This window comes from Melanostigma gelatinosum (assembly GCF_949748355.1).
Source record: "Melanostigma gelatinosum genome assembly, chromosome: 19".
Lineage (NCBI taxonomy): Eukaryota > Metazoa > Chordata > Actinopteri > Perciformes > Zoarcidae > Melanostigma > Melanostigma gelatinosum.
The window spans coordinates 4688573-4708592 of record NC_136652.1 but is presented as its reverse complement, the minus strand read 5'-3'; the positions used below and the strand labels follow the sequence as shown (position 1 = coordinate 4708592).

At 41.0% G+C, this 20020-nt stretch overlaps 2 protein-coding genes and 1 long non-coding RNA gene across 3 annotated transcripts; 1 reads left to right on the top strand and 2 right to left on the bottom strand.

Moving 5' to 3' along the window:
• The first annotated feature begins 466 nt into the window (after positions 1-466).
• On the top strand, positions 467-3528 carry LOC306793434 (nuclear factor 7, brain-like). Its single transcript, XM_079291066.1, has 2 exons — positions 467-581; positions 1883-3528. Exon 2 carries the CDS (start codon positions 1901-1903, stop codon positions 3275-3277), a length of 1377 nt encoding a protein of 458 aa, XP_079147192.1. The 5' UTR covers positions 467-581; positions 1883-1900; the 3' UTR covers positions 3278-3528.
• Positions 3529-7921: 4393 nt separating this feature from the next.
• Positions 7922-9100, bottom strand: LOC306793484 (nuclear factor 7, ovary-like; the record flags this gene model as incomplete). The annotated part of the gene is made up of 1 exon (XM_079291130.1): positions 7922-9100. A coding segment is annotated over one exon (1179 nt), but the record flags the coding sequence as incomplete, so codon positions are not given.
• Positions 9101-18079: 8979 nt separating this feature from the next.
• Positions 18080-19151, bottom strand: LOC306793332. Its single transcript, XR_013772877.1, has 3 exons — positions 19065-19151; positions 18523-18706; positions 18080-18172 (listed from the first exon to the last, which is right to left on the bottom strand). It is a non-coding gene; the product is annotated as an uncharacterized lncRNA (long non-coding RNA).
• Positions 19152-20020: the final 869 nt, after the last annotated feature.

The window sequence follows — 20020 nt, the reverse complement described above, 5'->3', positions numbered from 1 at the left end:
AAATCAGGTAAACCTTTGTGGTAACTACACCCCATCATTCCAGCGTAGGTCTAATCTCTAGAGTGTTGGGGTGCTACACATCATTCCTTACTGCACATACTACCCTTCTCCAACAATACTCCACGTTACTCCTTTCCCTTGAAGTTCCGTGGTTCCTTATTCAAAGAATACTCTCAGCAGTTTACTAAATTATATTTAACTCCTCCACGACATTCTACTGACGTTCAGACTACCTTTGAACACAAAGATAACTTTTACAACAGCCTGCTGCATTCTATCAGTCTACATATCCAGCAATGAGTTAATACTTTGGGAGACACGCCTCAGTGTTACATGAGAAGCAATAACATCCATCAGAGGAGGAGTGGCAAAGCTCCACCCCTCAGCTGAGAGCTGAGATAAACCAGGAAACAGTTTGTCTTCCTCTCTCACGAAAGAGAGACACGCAGACTGAAAACAGACGATCAGATTCACCTTCGGAACAAACTAACAACTTCATCTGAGTGAGTTCAGCTACAGGAGAGAAAAGAGGAAAACTACAACACTGCTGCTTCAACCTGCTGACGCTCCACACACTGAATGTGAGTTTGACTAAAAACAGTGTAGTTAAAAAAGGAGGGAGGGGAGCCATGACTGATGTGTGAGAAATGCACTACTTTTTATGCTCCACACTATTTATAGTCATCTTGCAACAACTGCCAGCTCTGTTAGGATCATGTTCTTTGACTTTTCCAGTGCTTTTAATACAATCCAACCGCACCTTTTAGCTGAAAAACGTATGACTTTTAAACTGCACAATACAACTGTTGCTTGGGTTTTGGATTACCTTCTGTCTCGACCACAGTTTGTCAGGCTTGATAACAAACTGTCTGACACCATCTTAACTAAAACTGGAGCACCACAGGGAACAGTTTTATCCCCCTTTTTATTCTCACTCTATACAGCTGACTACAGGCAGAGCCATGTGTCCTGTAACATCCAGAAGTTGTCAGATGACACTGCTCTGGTTGGTCTACTTACCCGAGGCAATGACCTGGCCTACAAACGGGAGGTTGCATAATTTTTCAGCTGGTGTGATGAAAACTTTTTAAAACTAAATATTGGAAAGACCAAAGAGTTGGTCATTGATTTTAGAAGGAAGAAGGAGGAGGTCTCCCCAGTGACAATTGCAGGTCAGCAGATAGAGATTGTCCAGTCATATAAATATCTCGGGGTCTATCTGGACAGTAAATTAAACTGGAAGAAGAACACTGATGCTGTTTTTAAAAAGGCTCAGTCAAGACTCTTCTTCCTGAGGAAGCTTAGATCCTTTGACATCAGCAGGAAGCTTCTTCATGTTTTCTATCAGGGGATCTTGGCTAGTGTTCTTTTTTATGCTGTGCTCTGCTGGGGGGGGGGCATCACTGTGGATGATAAAAACAGGATCAATAAGATGATCAAAAAGGCTGGCTCAGTGATTGGTCTTACCCCAGACTCACTAGAAATCACTGTTGAAAAGCGAACAAGGGCCAAGTTAAAAACAATTGTCTTGTATGAAGGCCATCCACTACTACACGGTGTCTTCAATGGACTCCGAAGCTCATTTAGTGAGAGACTCAGGATGCCTCAGTGTTCTACTGAACCACTAAGAAGGTCTTTCGTTCCAGCAGCAGTCCGATTTTTTTAATGCACACCTTTAGAGGTTTTATCTTTCTGATGTCGATCATGTTTTATATGGCATTGTCTGGTGTTATTTATCCTTTGTAATATGTTTTTGTCTGCTGTGTACTGTGTTGTTGTGGACTGTGTCGTCTGTATGAGTTTTTGGGTGGCAAAAGAGTTTCCCCACTGGGGATTAATGAAGTTTTTCTAATCTAATCGAATGTACTTTCTGTGTTTTCAGCTTCACTCTGAGAAAAAAATGGCTTCCAGAATAGAGGAGGATCTCTGCTGTCCGGTCTGTCATGAAGTCTTTAGAGATCCTGTTGTTCTGTCATGTAGCCACAGCTTCTGTAAAGACTGTGTGAAGAGCTGGTGGAGAAAGAAACAAACTCAGGAGTGTCCAGTTTGTCAGACAATATCTTCAAGGAAACATCCACCTTGTAACCTGGTGGTAAAGAACCTGTGTGAGAGTTTCCTACTAGAGAGAGATCAGAGAGCTTCAGAGCCTCTCTGCAGTTTGCACTCTGAGAAACTCAAACTCTTCTGTCTGGACCATCAGCAGCCAGTGTGTGTCGTCTGCAGAGATTCAGAAAAACACACCGACCACAGATTCAAACCCATCGATGAAGCTGCTCGACCACACAGGAAGAACCTTCAGGAAACTCTGGAGACCTTAAAGGAGAAGTTAACGGTTTATGAAGAAGTTAAAGTGAAGTCTGATCAAACAGCAGAACACATGAAGGTCCAGGCCCGACGCACAGAGAGGCAGATTAAGGAGCAGTTTAAGAAGCTTCACCAGTTTCTAGAGGAGGAAGAGGAGGCCAGGATGGCTGCACTGAGGGAGGAAGAGGAGCAGAAGAGTCAGATGATGAAGGAGAAGATGGAGGCTCTGAGCAGAGAGATAGCAGCTCTTTCAGACACAGTCAGAGCCACAGAGGACGAGCTGAGAGCTGAAGACGTCTCATTCCTGAACAACTACAAGGCTGCAGTGGAACGAGTCCAGCAGCGCCCCCTGCTGGAGGATCCACAGCTGCTCTCAGGAGCTCTGATAGTCGAGGCCAAACACCTGGGCAACCTGACCTTCAACATCTGGAGCAAGATGAAGGACATGGTCTCCTACACGCCTGTGATTCTGGACCCAAACACTGCTCATCCAGAACTCATCCTGTCTGAAGATCTGACCCGTGTGAGAGGAGGAGAGAGACAGCAGCCAGAGAGGATTGATGCTTCATGCTATGTTCTGGGCTATGAGGGCTTTAACTCAGGGACTCACAGCTGGGATGTCCAGGTTGGAGACAGTACATTCTGGAGACTGGGAGTGTTAGCAGAGTCTGTCCAGAGGAAGGGAGCGATACAATCTGGATTATGGAGAATAGGGTTATATGAAGGTGACTACTTAGCACGGTCACCATCAACTCCAGTCACTCTTGTCGTAGTGCAGAAGAAGCTCCAGAGGATCAGAGTGAATCTGGACTGGAACGGAGGAAAGCTGTCGTTCTCTGATCTTGATACTAACACACACATACACACCTTCACACACACTTTCACTGAGAGGATGTTTCCATATATTAGCAGTCCTAATGAACTGAATATATTACCAATTCAATTCAATTCAATTCAATATATTTTTGTATAGCCCAAAATCACAAATTACAAATTTGCCTCAGAGGGCTTTACAATATGTACACATTTGACATCCTCTGTCCCGGAACCCTCACATCGGAACAGGAAAAACTCCCCAAAAAACCCCTTTAACGGGGAGAAAAGAGGAAGAGACCTTAGGAAGAGCAACAGAGGAGGGATCCCTCTCAGGATGGACTGAAGTGCAATAGATGTCATGTGTAAGGAGTGAACAGCATAACTGAAGAAGAATTACAACACATTCAATGTAATTACAACAAAATCAATGTATGACAGGTCTGTGTGACAGTGGAACAGAGCAGTTAGAGATAAAGATCGTAAATATATTCATGATGTTTGTTTTAAAGCCTTAAAGCTGCACCTGTCCTCCTGATGTCTCATTATTCTAAATATATCTTTATTATTTCAGTTATTGTTTTATTATTGTTTTTGTTGTTATTTAGTTTGACAATCAGCTGTTTGTTTCTATTCTCTACCTTTTCATATATAAATATATCACTAAGTTCCTCATGTTGTGCTTTGTTTAGCCGTTCTCGTCCTCGACAGCCGAGACCAGAGGCTTCATGTTGTCATCTTGTTTTCATGATGTTCGTCCGCTCCATTCTCATCAATGTGATGTATCAGGAACGTCTGGAGGGAACTTCTTCAACTCTGATACAAACATCCACTTGGACTCAAGGATGAACTGATTATAATGTGAAGTCAAAAGTCACTTTGACTTCACAAAACAGTCAAGAATTCATCTAATTAGGGCCCGAGCCACCGACAACGTCAGGCCAGCGAAGGTCCTATTGAAATTGTACTCGTTTAGGTAAACGTACGCATGTTTGGAGGACTTGCCATGCATGAAAACTCACCAGATTTTGAGGACTTGTCAGGCCTGGTGAAAATAGCCATCTGAAAAAGAATGTATCTTTCTGTGTAGAAAATGGCTCTCTAGCGCCCCCTACAAGTCGGACCGTCGACGCCCCTCGGCCAGTATGTCTGAATGTCCAAATCCGCCAGATCTAAATCCGCCAGATCTAAAAAAAAAAAAAGCCTCTCAGGCCCCTAAGCTCCGCCTACTTAGATTTTCCGCCATCTTGAATTTAGTGAAAAACACATTTTTGCAAACTACACGCTGGGTCCGATTTCTATACAATTTGCTGTGGATCATTAATGGACCTATATCATCTAAAGTTATCAAAAGCTTTTATAGATTCATATTCGTTTACAAGATACGGACCAATGAACTTCTTAGGGGCGTGGCATAATATCAATACACATCACTTCTCAACCATTTCTTTGAGAATTTCTTTGCATTCGACCACTAGGGGGTGCTACAGTAAACTCGCAAAATTGTGTTTTTTGTCACTTTTTTCATTTTTCAGCCTTCGTACTTTAACAAACTCTTCCTACAGAATGTATGCGATCTTTTTAAAATTTGGTCAGGATGCTCTGAAGAGTTTTGTGATTAAAAGCTATTAAAATAGAGTTTTCGTCGAAGATCCTTGACGTGGCGTGGCGGCAATTTTGCGTCATTCGGCATGAAAAAGCAAGTTGGTATAGCTCCAAGGTACATCATTCTATCTGCACAAAACTTCTTATGCATGATGCTACTTCATGCTGCTACTTCCTGCCGGCACCCCCGACATGCTGGAGGATGCGAGGGCCCGTTCATCGCTGCTTGCGGCTTTAATTGTAATTAGTTTTTCTGCCATGACCCCTCATTTTCTCCTTGGCATGTCTGGAAAGATAACTTCCAAATATATATATATACAAATCTATATATATTACATATATAATATATTTATATCTACATGAATAATAAGAAGGCAGAATCTACATTAAGAAAACAACCCGAGTCCAAATCAGATATACAAGTCTCATATGCAAAAAAATACTTACAAAAATCCAGTAACAAACAAAAATAATAAAATGTGTTACTGCTGCAAGAACACAAAAGGAGCCTTCACAGAAACTATTGAACAAGTCATCAATTAGGTTTGGGCCCTCAAAGACGCAAAACTGTATGCCAACAGAATCAACTCCACCCCATCACTGAGTGACTTCTTCATGAGTGGCTGTTGTGACTGCCAATATGTGTACGTACACTGGCCTCTAGTGGCCATCTGTATGAATAACAAAAAACAGTTTTCATAAATGCAGAGTGGACTGACTTGACTCTCCTCACTTCTCAGTTAGACCCCCCCCACACACACACACACCATGTGAAAATCTGAAATATCAAAATGTATAACAAAAAATGAAAAGATGTGTAATAAAACAATAAATAATACAAAATATCAAAATAACAAAAAGACAATACAAATTAAATACATATTGATAAACAAGTAGAAAAAATACTTAAGGGAGCCCAAGTGTCACTTTTGTAGGTTATGATGGGATGTTGTGAGATTCCTCGGGGTGCTGTTGGGCCTGGTGTCTGGCTGTGCGTCGTGTTTGCATTGGGTCGTGGCAGCGTTGGGGTGCTCTGCAGGGTACTGGAGGTGCTTGTCATGGGGGTGTTGAGTGGTTTTGGGACTGCGGTGTTCTCTGGTGGTGGCATTTTGTGTTGGATTTGGGGAGACCGCTTGTGGTACTTGGGTTGTCCTTGTTTGGGTTGTTTATCGGGAGCGGCTGAGGGTTTGTAGGTTTTGCAGATGGACCTGATTTGCGGTGGAGGTTGAAGCATGTTGAGTGCAACTGTATATGTGTGTATGTATGTATATATATATATATATATATATATATATATATATATATATATATATATATATTGTTTTATGTTATTCATTTATTTTTTATTATTTTTATCTTTTATTATTGTATTTCTACAAAGGCAGGATGATAAACAGCAGATAAAATCCAAGGCTCCCATGCATATTTCATTTCGGGAGAGTTGCAAGCAGGCAGGAGTGGGTGGGAAGCAGCTTGTAAAAAAATAAAAAAATGTGGCAGATTAAGAAGAATCAGTTGCTTTCTCTGTCTTCTCTCTTTCTCAATACGCTTTACTGCTTTTATACCCCTCCCTCCCGTCGTGCCAGATTGACTTGTTTCATTACCTGATTGGCTTTCTGTAATTAATATCGATGAGCTTCTCTGTATCTAGAATTAGATGTGGGAATATCATTCCTTTCTCTGTCTGGCCAAAATGCACATGTACAAGGACACTTGGATTAAAATCATCCTGTAAAGTGAAGATTATCATTTATTGTGGAGATTTGGAAGTTATCTTTCCAGACATGCCAAGGAGAAAATGAGGGGTCATGGCAGAAAAACAAATTACAATTAAAGCTGCAAGCAGCGATGAACGGGCCCTCGCATCCTCCAGCATGTCGGGGGTGCCGGCAGGAAGTAGCAGCATGAAGTAGCATCATGCATAAGAAGTTTTGTGCAGATAGAATAATGTACCTTGGAGCTATAACAACTTGCTTTTTCATGCCGAATGACGCAAAATTGCCGCCACGCCACGTCAAGGATCTTCGACGAAAACTCTCGATTTTGATAGCTTTTAATCACAAAACTCTTAAGAGCATCCTGACCAAATTTAAAAAAGATCGCATACATTCTGTAGGAAGAGTTTGTTAAAGTACGAAGGCTGAAAAATGCAAAAAGTGACAAAAAACACAATTTCGCGGGTTTACTGTAGCACCCCCTAGTGGTCGAATGCAAAGAAATTCTCAAAGAAATGGTTGAGAACTGATGTGTATTGATATTATGCCACGCCCCTAAGAAGTTCATTGGTCTGTATCTTGTAAAAGAATATGAATCTATAAAAGCTTTTGATAACTTTAGATGATATAGGTCCATTAATGATCCACAGCAAATTGTATAGAAATCGGACCCAGCGTGTAGTTTGCAAAAATGTGTTTTTCACTAAATTCAAGATGGCGGAAAATCTAAGTAGGCGGAGCTTAGGGGCCTGAGAGGCTTTTTTTTTTAGATCTGGCGGATTTAGATCTGGCGGATTTGGACATTCAGACATACTGGCCGAGGGCCGTCGACGGTCCGACTTGTAGGGGGCGCTAGAGAGCCATTTTCTACACAGAAAGATACATTCTTTTTCAGATGGCTATTTTCACCAGGCCTGACAAGTCCTCAAAATTTGGTGAGATTTCATGCATGGCAAGTCCTCCAAACATGCGTACGTTTACCTAAACGAGTACAATTTCAATAGGACCTTCGCTGGCCGACATTGTCGGTGGCTCGGGCCCTAATTAGATGAATTCTTGATTGTTTTGTGAAGTCAAAGTGACTTTTGACTTCACATTATAATCAGTTCATCCTTGAGTCCAAGTGGATGTTTGTATCAGAGTTGAAGAAGTTCCCTCCAGACGTTCCTGATACATCACATTGATGAGAATGGAGCGGACGAACATCATGAAAACAAGATGACAACATGAAGCCTCTGGTCTCGGCTGTCGAGGACGAGAACGGCTAAACAAAGCACAACATGAGGAACTAAGTGATATATTTACATATGAAAAGGTAGAGAATATAAACAAACAGCTGATTGTCAAACTAAATAACAACAAAAACAATAATACAATAACTGAAATGATAAAGATATATTTAGAATAATGAGACATCAGGAGGACAGGTGCAGCTTTAAGGCTTTAAAACATAAACATCATGAATATATTTATGATCTTTATCTCTAACTGTTGTGTTCCACTGTCACACAGACCTTCATTGGTAATATATTCAGTTTGTCAGCAGTCCAAATGTATGGAAACATCCTCTCAGTGAAAGTGTGTGTGAAGGTGTGTATGTGTGTGTTAGTATCAAGATCAGAGAACGACAGCTTTCCTCTGTTCCAGTCCAGATTCACTCTGATCCTTTGGAGCTTCTTCTGCACATTGACAACAGAGGATGAAGCTGGTGGTGAACATGCTGAGTATTTATCTTTATAGAACAATATTGTCCATAATCCAGACAGAATGAGTCCCTTCCTCTGGACAGACTCTGCTAACACACCCAGTGACCAGATTGTACTGTCTCCAACCTGGATATCCCAGCTGTGAGTCCCTGAGTTAAAGCCCTCAGAGCTCAGAACAGACCAGGATTCATCAAACCTCTCTGGATTATCAGGAAGCTGCTGTCTCTCTCCTCCTCTCACACGGGTCAGATCTTCAGACAGGATGAGTTCTGGATGAGCAGTGTTTGGGTCCAGAATCACAGGCGTGTAGGAGACCATGTCCTTCATCTTGCTCCAGATGTTGAAGGTCAGGTTGCCCAGGTGTTTGGCCTCGACTATCAGAGCTCCTGAGAGCAGCTGTGGATCCTCCAGCAGGGGGCGCTGCTGGACTCTTTCCACTGCAGCCTTGTAGTTGTTCAGGAATGAGACGTCTTCAGCTCTCAGCTCGTCCTCTGTGGCTCTGACTGTGTCTGAAAGAGCTGCTATCTCTCTGCTCAGAGCCTCCATCTTCTCCTTCATCATCTGACTCTTCTGCGCCTCTTCCTCCCTCAGTGCAGCCATCCTGGCCTCCTCTTCCTCCTCTAGAAACTGGTGACGCTTCTTAAACTGCTCCTTAATCTGCCTCTCTGTGCGTCGGGCCTGGACCTTCATGTGTTCTGCTGTTTGATCAGACTTCACTTTAACTTCTTCATAAACAGTTGACTTCTCCTTTAAGGTCTCCAGAGTTTCCTGAAGGTTCTTCCTGTGTGGTCGAGCAGCTTCATCGATGGGTCTGAATCTGTAGTCGGTGTGTTTTTCTGCATCTCTGCAGACGACACACACTGGCTGCTGATGGTCCAGACAGAAGAGTTTGAGTTTCTCAGAGTGCAAACTGCAGAGAGGCTCTGAAGCTCTCTGATCTCTCGCCAGTAGGGGACACACACACACACACACACACACACACACACACACACACACACACACACACACACACACACACACACACACACACACACACACACACACACACACACACACACACACACACACACACACACACACACACCTATACGGGCGCGGGTGGTTTATGAGGGCTTTTCACCCATACCAGTTCAAACCCTGGTATATGGAGACGCACCTTTTCCTTAGTCCTAGACAGTGATAATAAGTATTAAACTGGTCCTTATGATAAAGGGAACAAACCTCACTGTTCAGAATTAATATCTCATCAAAGAATCTGGAGATATTAAGACCTGACATTCTACAGGACTGTTGGGACGGGGCGGATCCTAACATGCCGCTGACTTATGAAGACCCTGCTGGTTTAGCGGGACATTACCAATACACACACACACAAACATGGCAAGACCCTGAGTTATGAGGACCATCCTGGTTTAGCGGGACATTACCAATACACACACACACAAACATGGCAAGACCCTGAGTTATGAGGACCATCCTGGTTCAGAGGGACATTACCAACACACACACACACAAACATGGCAAGACCCTGAGTTATGAGGACCATCCTGGTTCAGCGGGACATTACCAATACACACACACACACAAACATGGCAAGACCCTGAGTTATGAGGACCATCCTGGTTCAGCGGGACATTACCAATACACACACACACACAAACATGGCAAGACCCTGAGTTATGAGGACCATCCTGGTTCAGTGGGACATTACCAATACACACACACACACACACAAACATGGCAAGACCCTGAGTTATGAGGACCATCCTGGTTCAGTGGGACATTACCAATACACACACAAACATGGCAAGACCCTGAGTTATGAGGACCATCCTATAGATAGATAGATAGATAGATAGATAGATATGGCAACCCACCTGACATAACAGACAACGTGCTGTCTGACACGCCCACCACAGAAGAACTACGTAGGCGCACTACGCTAAACTAGTTTACCAGTAAAACCAACAGCAGCACACCCACTTCAACATCTTCCCGCAGTGTTTAGGCAGCTACTCCCTACCGATTCAAACAGGGCTAAAGCAATCGCCACGGCGATTGTTATATTTATAGCCGCAGATACGAGACCCTAATCTGGACTGGAACACCAGACTGTACCAACATGCTTAATGTTATTGAGCCCCGTGACACTACTCATTCACGAGCCCATTTCGCCAGACCATAATTCCTGCTTTGTTAAAGAAAACAAAAGTCCAAACAGAGAATCAAATGTCCGAGGCTCCCGCTGTTCCTCTAACAACAGACGGCCGGACGTCACGGACTACACAAAGCTACCTGACTGTAACGACACATTACCTCACTACTGAATGGGAGATGAAGAGCCATGTTCTTCAGACACGCCCCCTCGAGTCTCACCAGCGAGGCATTTCTGCTTATTTGCTGTATTGAAAATGTACCGAACCTAACCATGGCACCACTGTATTGTATTGAAATGAGAATTTCGTGAACTGTATACCCCTAATACACACACATAAACTCAAACAAACCCCTCCCATTAAACTAGAATTACCTCTTCACAGTTGTATGCATCCATCAACCAGTCATGTTACAAATTACATCTATGTAGGTTTAAATGTTAACATTTCACACGCACATTTTTTGTATTCATTCGTGTGATATTGTCATAATTAGCAAATGAAGACTTTTTGTCTGGTCAGTGACCTTTGACCATCAAAATCTAATAATTTCATCCTTGAGTTCAAATGGACGTTTGCATAAGAATGGTAGAGACGGACAACATTTGAATTGCATATATTCAATGTTTATTCTGAAAGGTTGCTTTTACTTTAAAATTGTGACGACTTTTTTGTTTGTTGTTTGTTTAGAATAAGTATAAAATGGTATCAGCAACAGGGTAATGGAGGAAATAAAATCAAAAGCTAGATCAGAATGCCTTTAAATGAAAATACATTTATTGTAATGTAATGACTTTAAACATTGAGAATGTACAAGATTTCTGTCGTAAATAAAAGAAAAATGCTACATTTAAAACGCACTGCGACGAAACAGAGAAACGCACTGCTGCGAAACGCACTGCAAGCGACACAGTAACCGGCACTGCAAGCAGCGCAGTGAAACGCACTGCAAACAACGCAGTGAAACTTACTGCAAGCGGTGCAGTGTACAGTGAAACGCACTGCAAACGATGCAGCGAAACGCACTGCAAATGACGCAGTGCAATGCAAACGCAGTAAAACACACTGCAAACAACGCAGTTAAACGCACTGCAAACTGCCCCATTAACCGGCACCGCAACAGAAACAGACGCAGTAAACGGCGCTACAAACTGTGCTGCAACAGGTGCAGTAATGCAACAGATGCACTAAACTCTACGGTTAATGGATATTCATGTTACATTATTCCTTTTGTAAGTCAGGCCCCTGTTCCTCACAAAATCTCGGATGTTTTGAACAGTTCTGTCTTTCAAAACATGGTCTTGAGCATTCTTACATTGCTCACACTCAACTTCGTAGCAAGGTGTCCTTTGAAATGTGTATTCTAAAGTGTTTCATGACAGATGAAACTTCTACCTTGCTCCACGGCTTTTTGGAAGATCTTCTTCAGACATCTGCCAATCACAAGAACATATTTTCCTTGATTAGATTATAATAAAGACAATCATAAGTTTAGTCGAGATTTACAACATTCTTGGAATAACTTTTGATGCACTCAAATGTAGCATTTGTGGGTTATCGAGTATATTATTTATCAAAGTTATATATACTTAAGTTCAATTAAAATGAGTATAAAAACAGCATTATGTCACCACTGTACCGATAGTATTCGGTAAATAAACTTTACATAACTCCTGCTTAAGGCTGTAACATAGTACACTTAAAATATATATTTGAAACATTCGAAATTGTACAAAAACTTTTCTCTTTAGGACTGACTCTCTACACTGTTATTTTTGCAAGTGTGCAGGTCGGACTTGTGAGTTCTGGCATCTTTGAACTATCTGCATTGGTTGCCAGGGCAATGTGTTTTTCTAGAAATAGAACCAAAACTAAAATGCAGAATGAGGCGCATCGTCTTTTCCTCCGCACAACAGTACAATGTAGTAGTGGTACAGAAGAACCTATCACAGTAGACAAAGCCATAAGTCTTTATGCAGGCCCACTTAAGCATCAACAGGACCACATACATTGAATTGCTAAAAAAATAATAATTAAGAAATCCATCCATAGCATTATTATATTTACCTTCGGAGTTGGTGGCCTCATCCTGGGTCAAATCAATCTTCTTTTTTCTCCCTAAAACAACAAAAAACAACTTGATTTCTATACCATAACTCCAATTTTAACAATCCAAATACTTGAAGTTTCTAAGCATCAGGAAATCTGAACTTTTGTCCTCACAAAGCAGGTCCATGCTGTGCCCATCCCCCGACACACAAGTGATGCTATTTACTGACCGGGATGGTTAATTCATGTTTGACAAGTTATCTGCAGTTCTTCCGCATTATTATTATTTACACTGTTTTATATTGTAGTTTATATAATTTTACACATTTCTTATTTCCATATATGTTATTTATTGTTGTAGTATATTGCACATTTATTTTTTCTTATAATTTGTCTTTGTGTACTTTTCTATTCTAAATGGGCAAAACTGTATCGATGAAACCCAAATTCTCCCCGGGAATCACTTTAGTAAATTCTATGCTGATTAAATACCTACTGCCACTTTCACTGTTAGCATACGGTGTGCACTGCAGACATGAAATACATCCCATCCCAGGAAGTAGGCGGATGTGTCATGGAGGTGTTGTTTCCCCCCATTCTAGCCAAACAGCATGCGACTGCGATATTACAAAAAGGAACTTACCATTTCTTTTTCTGACGAGAATGGAACTCCTTTCTTGGGTTCAGGATTAGACGGTTCTTTACAAGGTGCCTAAGATTGTACAGAGAAAATATATGCTGTTGTCATATAACTTCTGGAGAAGTTTGAGGAAGACTTGTGTGAAGGCAGAGGCGTTGCAGTTATGAAGGTGTGTACATTTACAGTGGATCAGCTAGCCTACAGAGTACTCCAGTCTTATACACAATGACAACAGAAAACTGAGAAAAATAAGTTACACCTCTGATAGAAATCTATCAAGACCTTCCTTCAAATAGCGCAAATTATGTATGCAAGTCATTTGTTGTAGTTGTAACAGTAATGAAAGTATGTCCAGCCTTGAATTGTGTACGTAAGGCCTGAGCCTAGTCAATGCTTAAAAGCTAACATGAAACCAACAAGTTTGACCAGTGTGTGAAGAAATATGATGGTCCTCATAAGAACAGGTGTCCTCACAAAGCAGGTCCATGCTGTGCCCATCCCCCGACACACAAGTGATGCCATTTACTGACCGGGATGGCTAATTCATGTTTGACAAGTTATCTGCTGTCCTCACAAGACACTGTGACCAGACATCATTTTACTTTACCAAGTTTTCTAAAACATTCGACCAGCTTCTGTTTGACCCAAAGAGTGGAGACATATATGGTACAGGTAAAACAGCCCGGTACTACCGTCTTCCCACAGCCACCCACATGTAACGTCTTGCCAGTGTGTGAAAGAAGAATACATTCTAACTTACGTTCTCATTCACTGGTGTGAAGGGAGTTGCACAAGGTGTATTCAAAGCATCACTTGATTCACCACAGAATTCCTGTGAATGAGTCAAAAATAGGCACACTCTTAGAAAATATAAAAACAGCAGCGATTCATTTACATTCAGCAATCAAAGTTCTACAACACTGGCCATTTGTCTGGCTGAAATTCTGCTTACTAGCCAGTAAGGAAGGATGTAACATAAAAGATCACTGATGAATCCTATACACGGAGACAAAAGAACCTGAGAAAAATACCTTCAACTTATGAGAGAAATCTATCAAGACCTTCCTTCATATTCAATAAATACCACAAATTATGTATGAAAGTATGTCCTGCCTTGAATAGTGTACGTAAGGCCTGAGCCTAGTCAATGCTTAAAAGCTAACATGAAACCAACTTGTTTGACCAGTGTGTGAAGAAATATGATGGTCCTCATAAGAACAGGTGTCCTCACAAAGCAGGTCCATGCTGTGCCCATCCCCTGACACACAAGTGATGCCATTTACTGACCGGGATGGCTAATTCATGTTTGACAAGTTATCTGCAGTTCTTCCGCATTATTATTATTTACACTGTTTTATATTGTAGTTTATATAATTTTACACATTTCTTATTTCCATATATGTTATTTATTGTTGTAGTATATTGCATATTTCTTTTTTCTATTTTCTTATAATTTGTCTTTGTGTACTTTTCTATTCTAAATGGGCAAAACTGTATCGATGAAACCCAAATTCTCCCCGGGAATCACTTTAGTAAATTCTATTCTGATTAAATACCTACTGCCACTTTCACTGTTAGCATGCGGTGTGCACTGCAGACATGAAATACATCCCATCCCAGGAAGTAGGCGGATGTGTCATGGAGGTGTTGTTTCCCCCCATTCTAGCCAAACAGCATGCGACTGCGATATTACAAAAAGGAACTTACCATTTCTTTTTCTGACGAGAATGGAACTCCTTTCTTGGGTTCAGGATTAGACGGTTCTTTACAAGGTGCCTAAGATTGTACAGAGAAAATATATGCTGTTGTCATATAACTTCTGGAGAAGTTTGAGGAAGACTTGTGTGAAGGCAGAGGCGTTGCAGTTATGAAGGTGTGTACATTTACAGTGGATCAGCTAGCCTACAGAGTACTCCAGTCTTATACACACTGACAACAGAAAACTGAGAAAAATAAGTTACACCTCTGATAGCAATCTATCAAGACCTTCCTTCAAATAGCACAAATTATGTATGCAAGTCATTTGTTGTAGTTGTAACAGTAATGAAAGTATGTCCAGCCTTGAATTGTGTACGTAAGGCCTGAGCCTAGTCAATGCTTAAAAGCTAACATGAAACCAACTTGTTTGACCAGTGTGTGAAGAAATATGATGGTCCTCATAAGAACAGGTGTCCTCACAAAGCAGGTCCATGCTGTGCCCATCCCCCGACACACAAGTGATGCCATTTACTGACCGGGATGGCTAATTCATGTTTGACAAGTTATCTGCTGTCCTCACAAGACACTGTGACCAGACATCATTTTACTTTACCAAGTTTTCTAAAACATTCGACCAGCTTCTGTTTGACCCAAAGAGTGGAGACATATATGGTTCAGGTAAAACAGCCCGGTACTACCGTCTTCCCCCAGCCACCCACATGTAACGTCTTGCCAGTGTGTGAAAGAAGAATACATTCCAACTTACGTTCTCATTCACTGGTGTGAAGGGAGTTGCACAAGGTGTATTCAAAGCATCACTTGATTCACCACAGAATTCCTGTGAATGAGTCAAAAATAGGCACACTCTTAGAAAATATAAAAACAGCAGCGATTCATTTACATTCAGCAATCAAAGTTCTACAACACTGGCCATTTGTCTGGCTGAAATTCTGCTTACTAGCCAGCAAGGAAGGATGGAACATAAAAGATCACTGATGAATCCTATACACGGAGACAAAAGAACCTGAGAAAAATACCTTCAACTTATGAGAGAAATCTATCAAGACCTTCCTTCATATTCAATAAATACCACAAATTATGTATGAAAGTATGTCCTGCCTTGAATAGTGTACGTAAGGCCTGAGCCTAGTCAATGCTTAAAAGCTAACATGAAACCAACTTGTTTGACCAGTGTGTGAAGAAATATGATGGTCCTCATAAGAACAGGTGTCCTCACAAAGCAGGTCCATGCTGTGCCCATCCCCCGACACACAAGTGATGCCATTTACTGACCGGGATGGCTAATTCATGTTTGACAAGTTATCTGCAGTTCTTCCGCATTATTATTATTTACACTGTTTTATATTGTAGTTTATATAATTTTACACATTTCTTATTTCCATATATGTTATTTATTGTTGTAGTATATTGCACATTTCTTTTTTCTATTTTCTTATAATTTGTCTTTGTGTACTTTTCTATTCTAAATGGGCAAAACTGTATCGATGAAACCCAAATTCTCCCCGGGAATCACTTTAGTAAATTCTATGCTGATTAAATACCTACTGCCACTTTCACTGTTAGCATGCGGTGTGCACTGCAGACATGAAATACATCCCATCCCAGGAAGTAGGCGGATGTGTCATGGAGGTGTTGTTTTCCCCCATTCTAGCCAAACAGCATGCGACTGCGATATTACAAAAAGGAACTTACCATTTCTTTTTCTGACGAGAATGGAACTCCTTTCTTGGGTTCAGGATTAGACGGTTCTTTACAAGGTGCCTAAGATTGTACAGAGAAAATATATGCTGTTGTCATATAACTTCTGGAGAAGTTTGAGGAAGACTTGTGTGAAGGCAGAGGCGTTGCAGTTATGAAGGTGTGTACATTTACAGTGGATCAGCTAGCCTACAGAGTACTCCAGTCTTATACACACTGACAACAGAAAACTGAGAAAAATAAGTTACACCTCTGATAGAAATCTATCAAGACCTTCCTTCAAATAGCGCAAATTATGTATGCAAGTCATTTGTTGTAGTTGTAACAGTAATGAAAGTATGTCCAGCCTTGAATTGTGTACGTAAGGCCTGAGCCTAGTCAATGCTTAAAAGCTAACATGAAACCAACTTGTTTGACCAGTGTGTGAAGAAATATGATGGTCCTCATAAGAACAGGTGTCCTCACAAAGCAGGTCCATGCTGTGCCCATCCCCCGACACACAAGTGATGCCATTTACTGACCGGGATGGCTAATTCATGTTTGACAAGTTATCTGCTGTCCTCACAAGACACTGTGACCAGACATCATTTTACTTTACCAAGTTTTCTAAAACATTCGACCAGCTTCTGTTTGACCCAAAGAGTGGAGACATATATGGTTCAGGTAAAACAGCCCGGTACTACCGTCTTCCCCCAGCCACCCACATGTAACGTCTTGCCAGTGTGTGAAAGAAGAATACATTCCAACTTACGTTCTCATTCACTGGTGTGAAGGGAGTTGCACAAGGTGTATTCAAAGCATCACTTGATTCACCACAGAATTCCTGTGAATGAGTCAAAAATAGGGACACTCTTAGAAAATATAAAAACAGCAGCGATTCATTTACATTCAGCAATCAAAGTTCTACAACACTGGCCATTTGTCTGGCTGAAATTCTGCTTACTAGCCAGCAAGGAAGGATGGAACATAAAAGATCACTGATGAATCCTATACACGGAGACAAAATAACCTGAGAAAAATACCTTCAACTTATGAGAGAAATCTATCAAGACCTTCCTTCATGTTCAATAAATACCACAAATTATGTATGAAAGTATGTCCTGCCTTGAATAGTGTACGTAAGGCCTGAGCCTAGTCAATGCTTAAAAGCTAACATGAAACCAACTTGTTTGACCAGTGTGTGAAGAAATATGATGGTCCTCATAAGAACAGGTGTCCTCACAAAGCAGGTCCATGCTGTGCCCATCCCCCGACACACAAGTGATGCCATTTACTGACCGGGATGGCTAATTCATGTTTGACAAGTTATCTGCAGTTCTTCCGCATTATTATTATTTACACTGTTTTATATTGTAGTTTATATAATTTTACACATTTCTTATTTCCATATATGTTATTTATTGTTGTAGTATATTGCACATTTCTTTTTTCTATTTTCTTATAATTTGTCTTTGTGTACTTTTCTATTCTAAGTGGGCAAAACTGTATCGATGAAACCCAAATTCTCCCCGGGAATTACTTTAGTAAATTCTATGCTGATTAAATACCTACTGCCACTTTCACTGTTAGCATGCGGTGTGCACTGCAGACATGAAATACATCCCATCCCAGGAAGTAGGCGGATGTGTCATGGAGGTGTTGTTTCCCCCCATTCTAGCCAAACAGCATGCGACTGCGATATTACAAAAAGGAACTTACCATTTCTTTTTCTGACGAGAATGGAACTCCTTTCTTGGGTTCAGGATAAGACGGTTCTTTACAAGGTGCCTAAGATTGTACAGAGAAAATATATGCTGTTGTCATATAACTTCTGGAGAAGTTTGAGGAAGACTTGTGTGAAGGCAGAGGCGTTGCAGTTATGAAGGTGTGTACATTTACAGTGGATCAGCTAGCCTACAGAGTACTCTAGTCTTATACACAATGACAACAGAAAACTGAGAAAAATAAGTTACACCTCTGTTTCACTGGGACTTTAAGGACATTGTAATGTCTGGGAATAAAATATGATCTGAATAAATCAGCCAAGTAGTTCAATGAAAAGCAGGAGACAATGAAACACTGTTGCCCCGTCAGTTACCACACACTATCATTTAGAGAACATGAGAACATAAACTCACCATTGATCTCCATGGCCAAGAAGACGCCCCATAGTTGTACGTTATCTCCTCGCCTGGAAATATGTCTTTTATAGCAAACAGGCACAAGTGTGGCCTTCCTTTGAAAATTATTTTTTTAACTTTGCAGTTGGGATTTCTGTGATTATCATTTGCTAGTCGTCCGAGTGTTCCATCCTCTTCTATGCTGTAAGACAAATAGCCCAGATAAAACTCAAAAGCTTTCCTGGGGTTAAATCATTCAAAATGTCATGACAGAAATATTTTCTGTGTTGTCCAACCTTGGTTTATATGTAAAACAGGAACCTTTTGTACACATATACCACTGCACCACTCTTACATTTTCCCACGCATTGTGCTGTATAACTTTTGGGAAATTCACACGCACAAGATGAGGCCCTGGTTAAACTAAATAGATACAAGTATACCATGCAGCATACACCATCTTTGTTCTGAATCTGAACTGATGATTGATTTGTTCTTTTACAACAAATAACTCTATAAAAAGAAATCCATTTCAGTAAATCAACAAGCAGCTAACTTACCAATAGTGTGTTCCATTCCAGATGAAATCAAACACACAGGGATTATTTGTGTCATCTACACCTGTAGTTCGTGACAGAATTCCACGGTACTCCATCACAAAACTGGATGGTGCAATGTATTCCCGTGTAAAAACACCTCTCCCTAAAATAGCAAGGAAAGAATTAACTATTTGTTCGGCAATTAACGCTACTCGTGGCTTATCTTCTGAATGAAATAAATCCTGCAAAAACATGGAATGTAGGTCGCAAATTCTTAACAAAGTTAACCACACAATGGCTTTATCTGGGTGGGCCGCCCACAGTTATTTGTGCCCTGCAGGTACATTTGGAGTACAGATTTTACATTTGCTTGATCAGCAGAGATCTTTATACAATAAGCTCTACACTTGCATGTATTTGTGTTTGTTAACAGCAGTGGTGGGCTGTCAGGGCCTTCAAAGCCTTCTCTGCTGGCCTAAACAGAATCACAAAGTTATCGCTATTTTATAATTTAAAACATTTTCATAAATACACTACATGTATTCTAATTTATCAACATATTTTCCCATTATCTTATGTTCTCATTGCACCGCTACTGTCTTCCTCAGTTGCTCTGCTTCCAGTGCAGCTTGTTTTAAGTAGAGCTTTCATCCAATCAGCGTTCACCTCTGTGTCTCTAGGTAGAAGACTAGGCCTGCAGACTCTCACTTGAATCTCTTTGCAGTTTAAGTGAATGGGGACGATATTGTTGATTGTCATCGTGTTCAACCAATCAGATCTTTAGTTTGACATGTTGGGCGTATTCTTTGACGTGTCAGAGCTGCTAGCTGGCCTACAAGTACGTGATTGGTCAGTGGGCTAGCGTGACGTGTTGGGCGGTGACAATCCCAAAATCTGCTGCCTCTGTGAGCAGACATCTTCAGCCTCAAACGCATTAAAACGTATTCAAGAAATACAACTGGGAGACTCCACTGTCT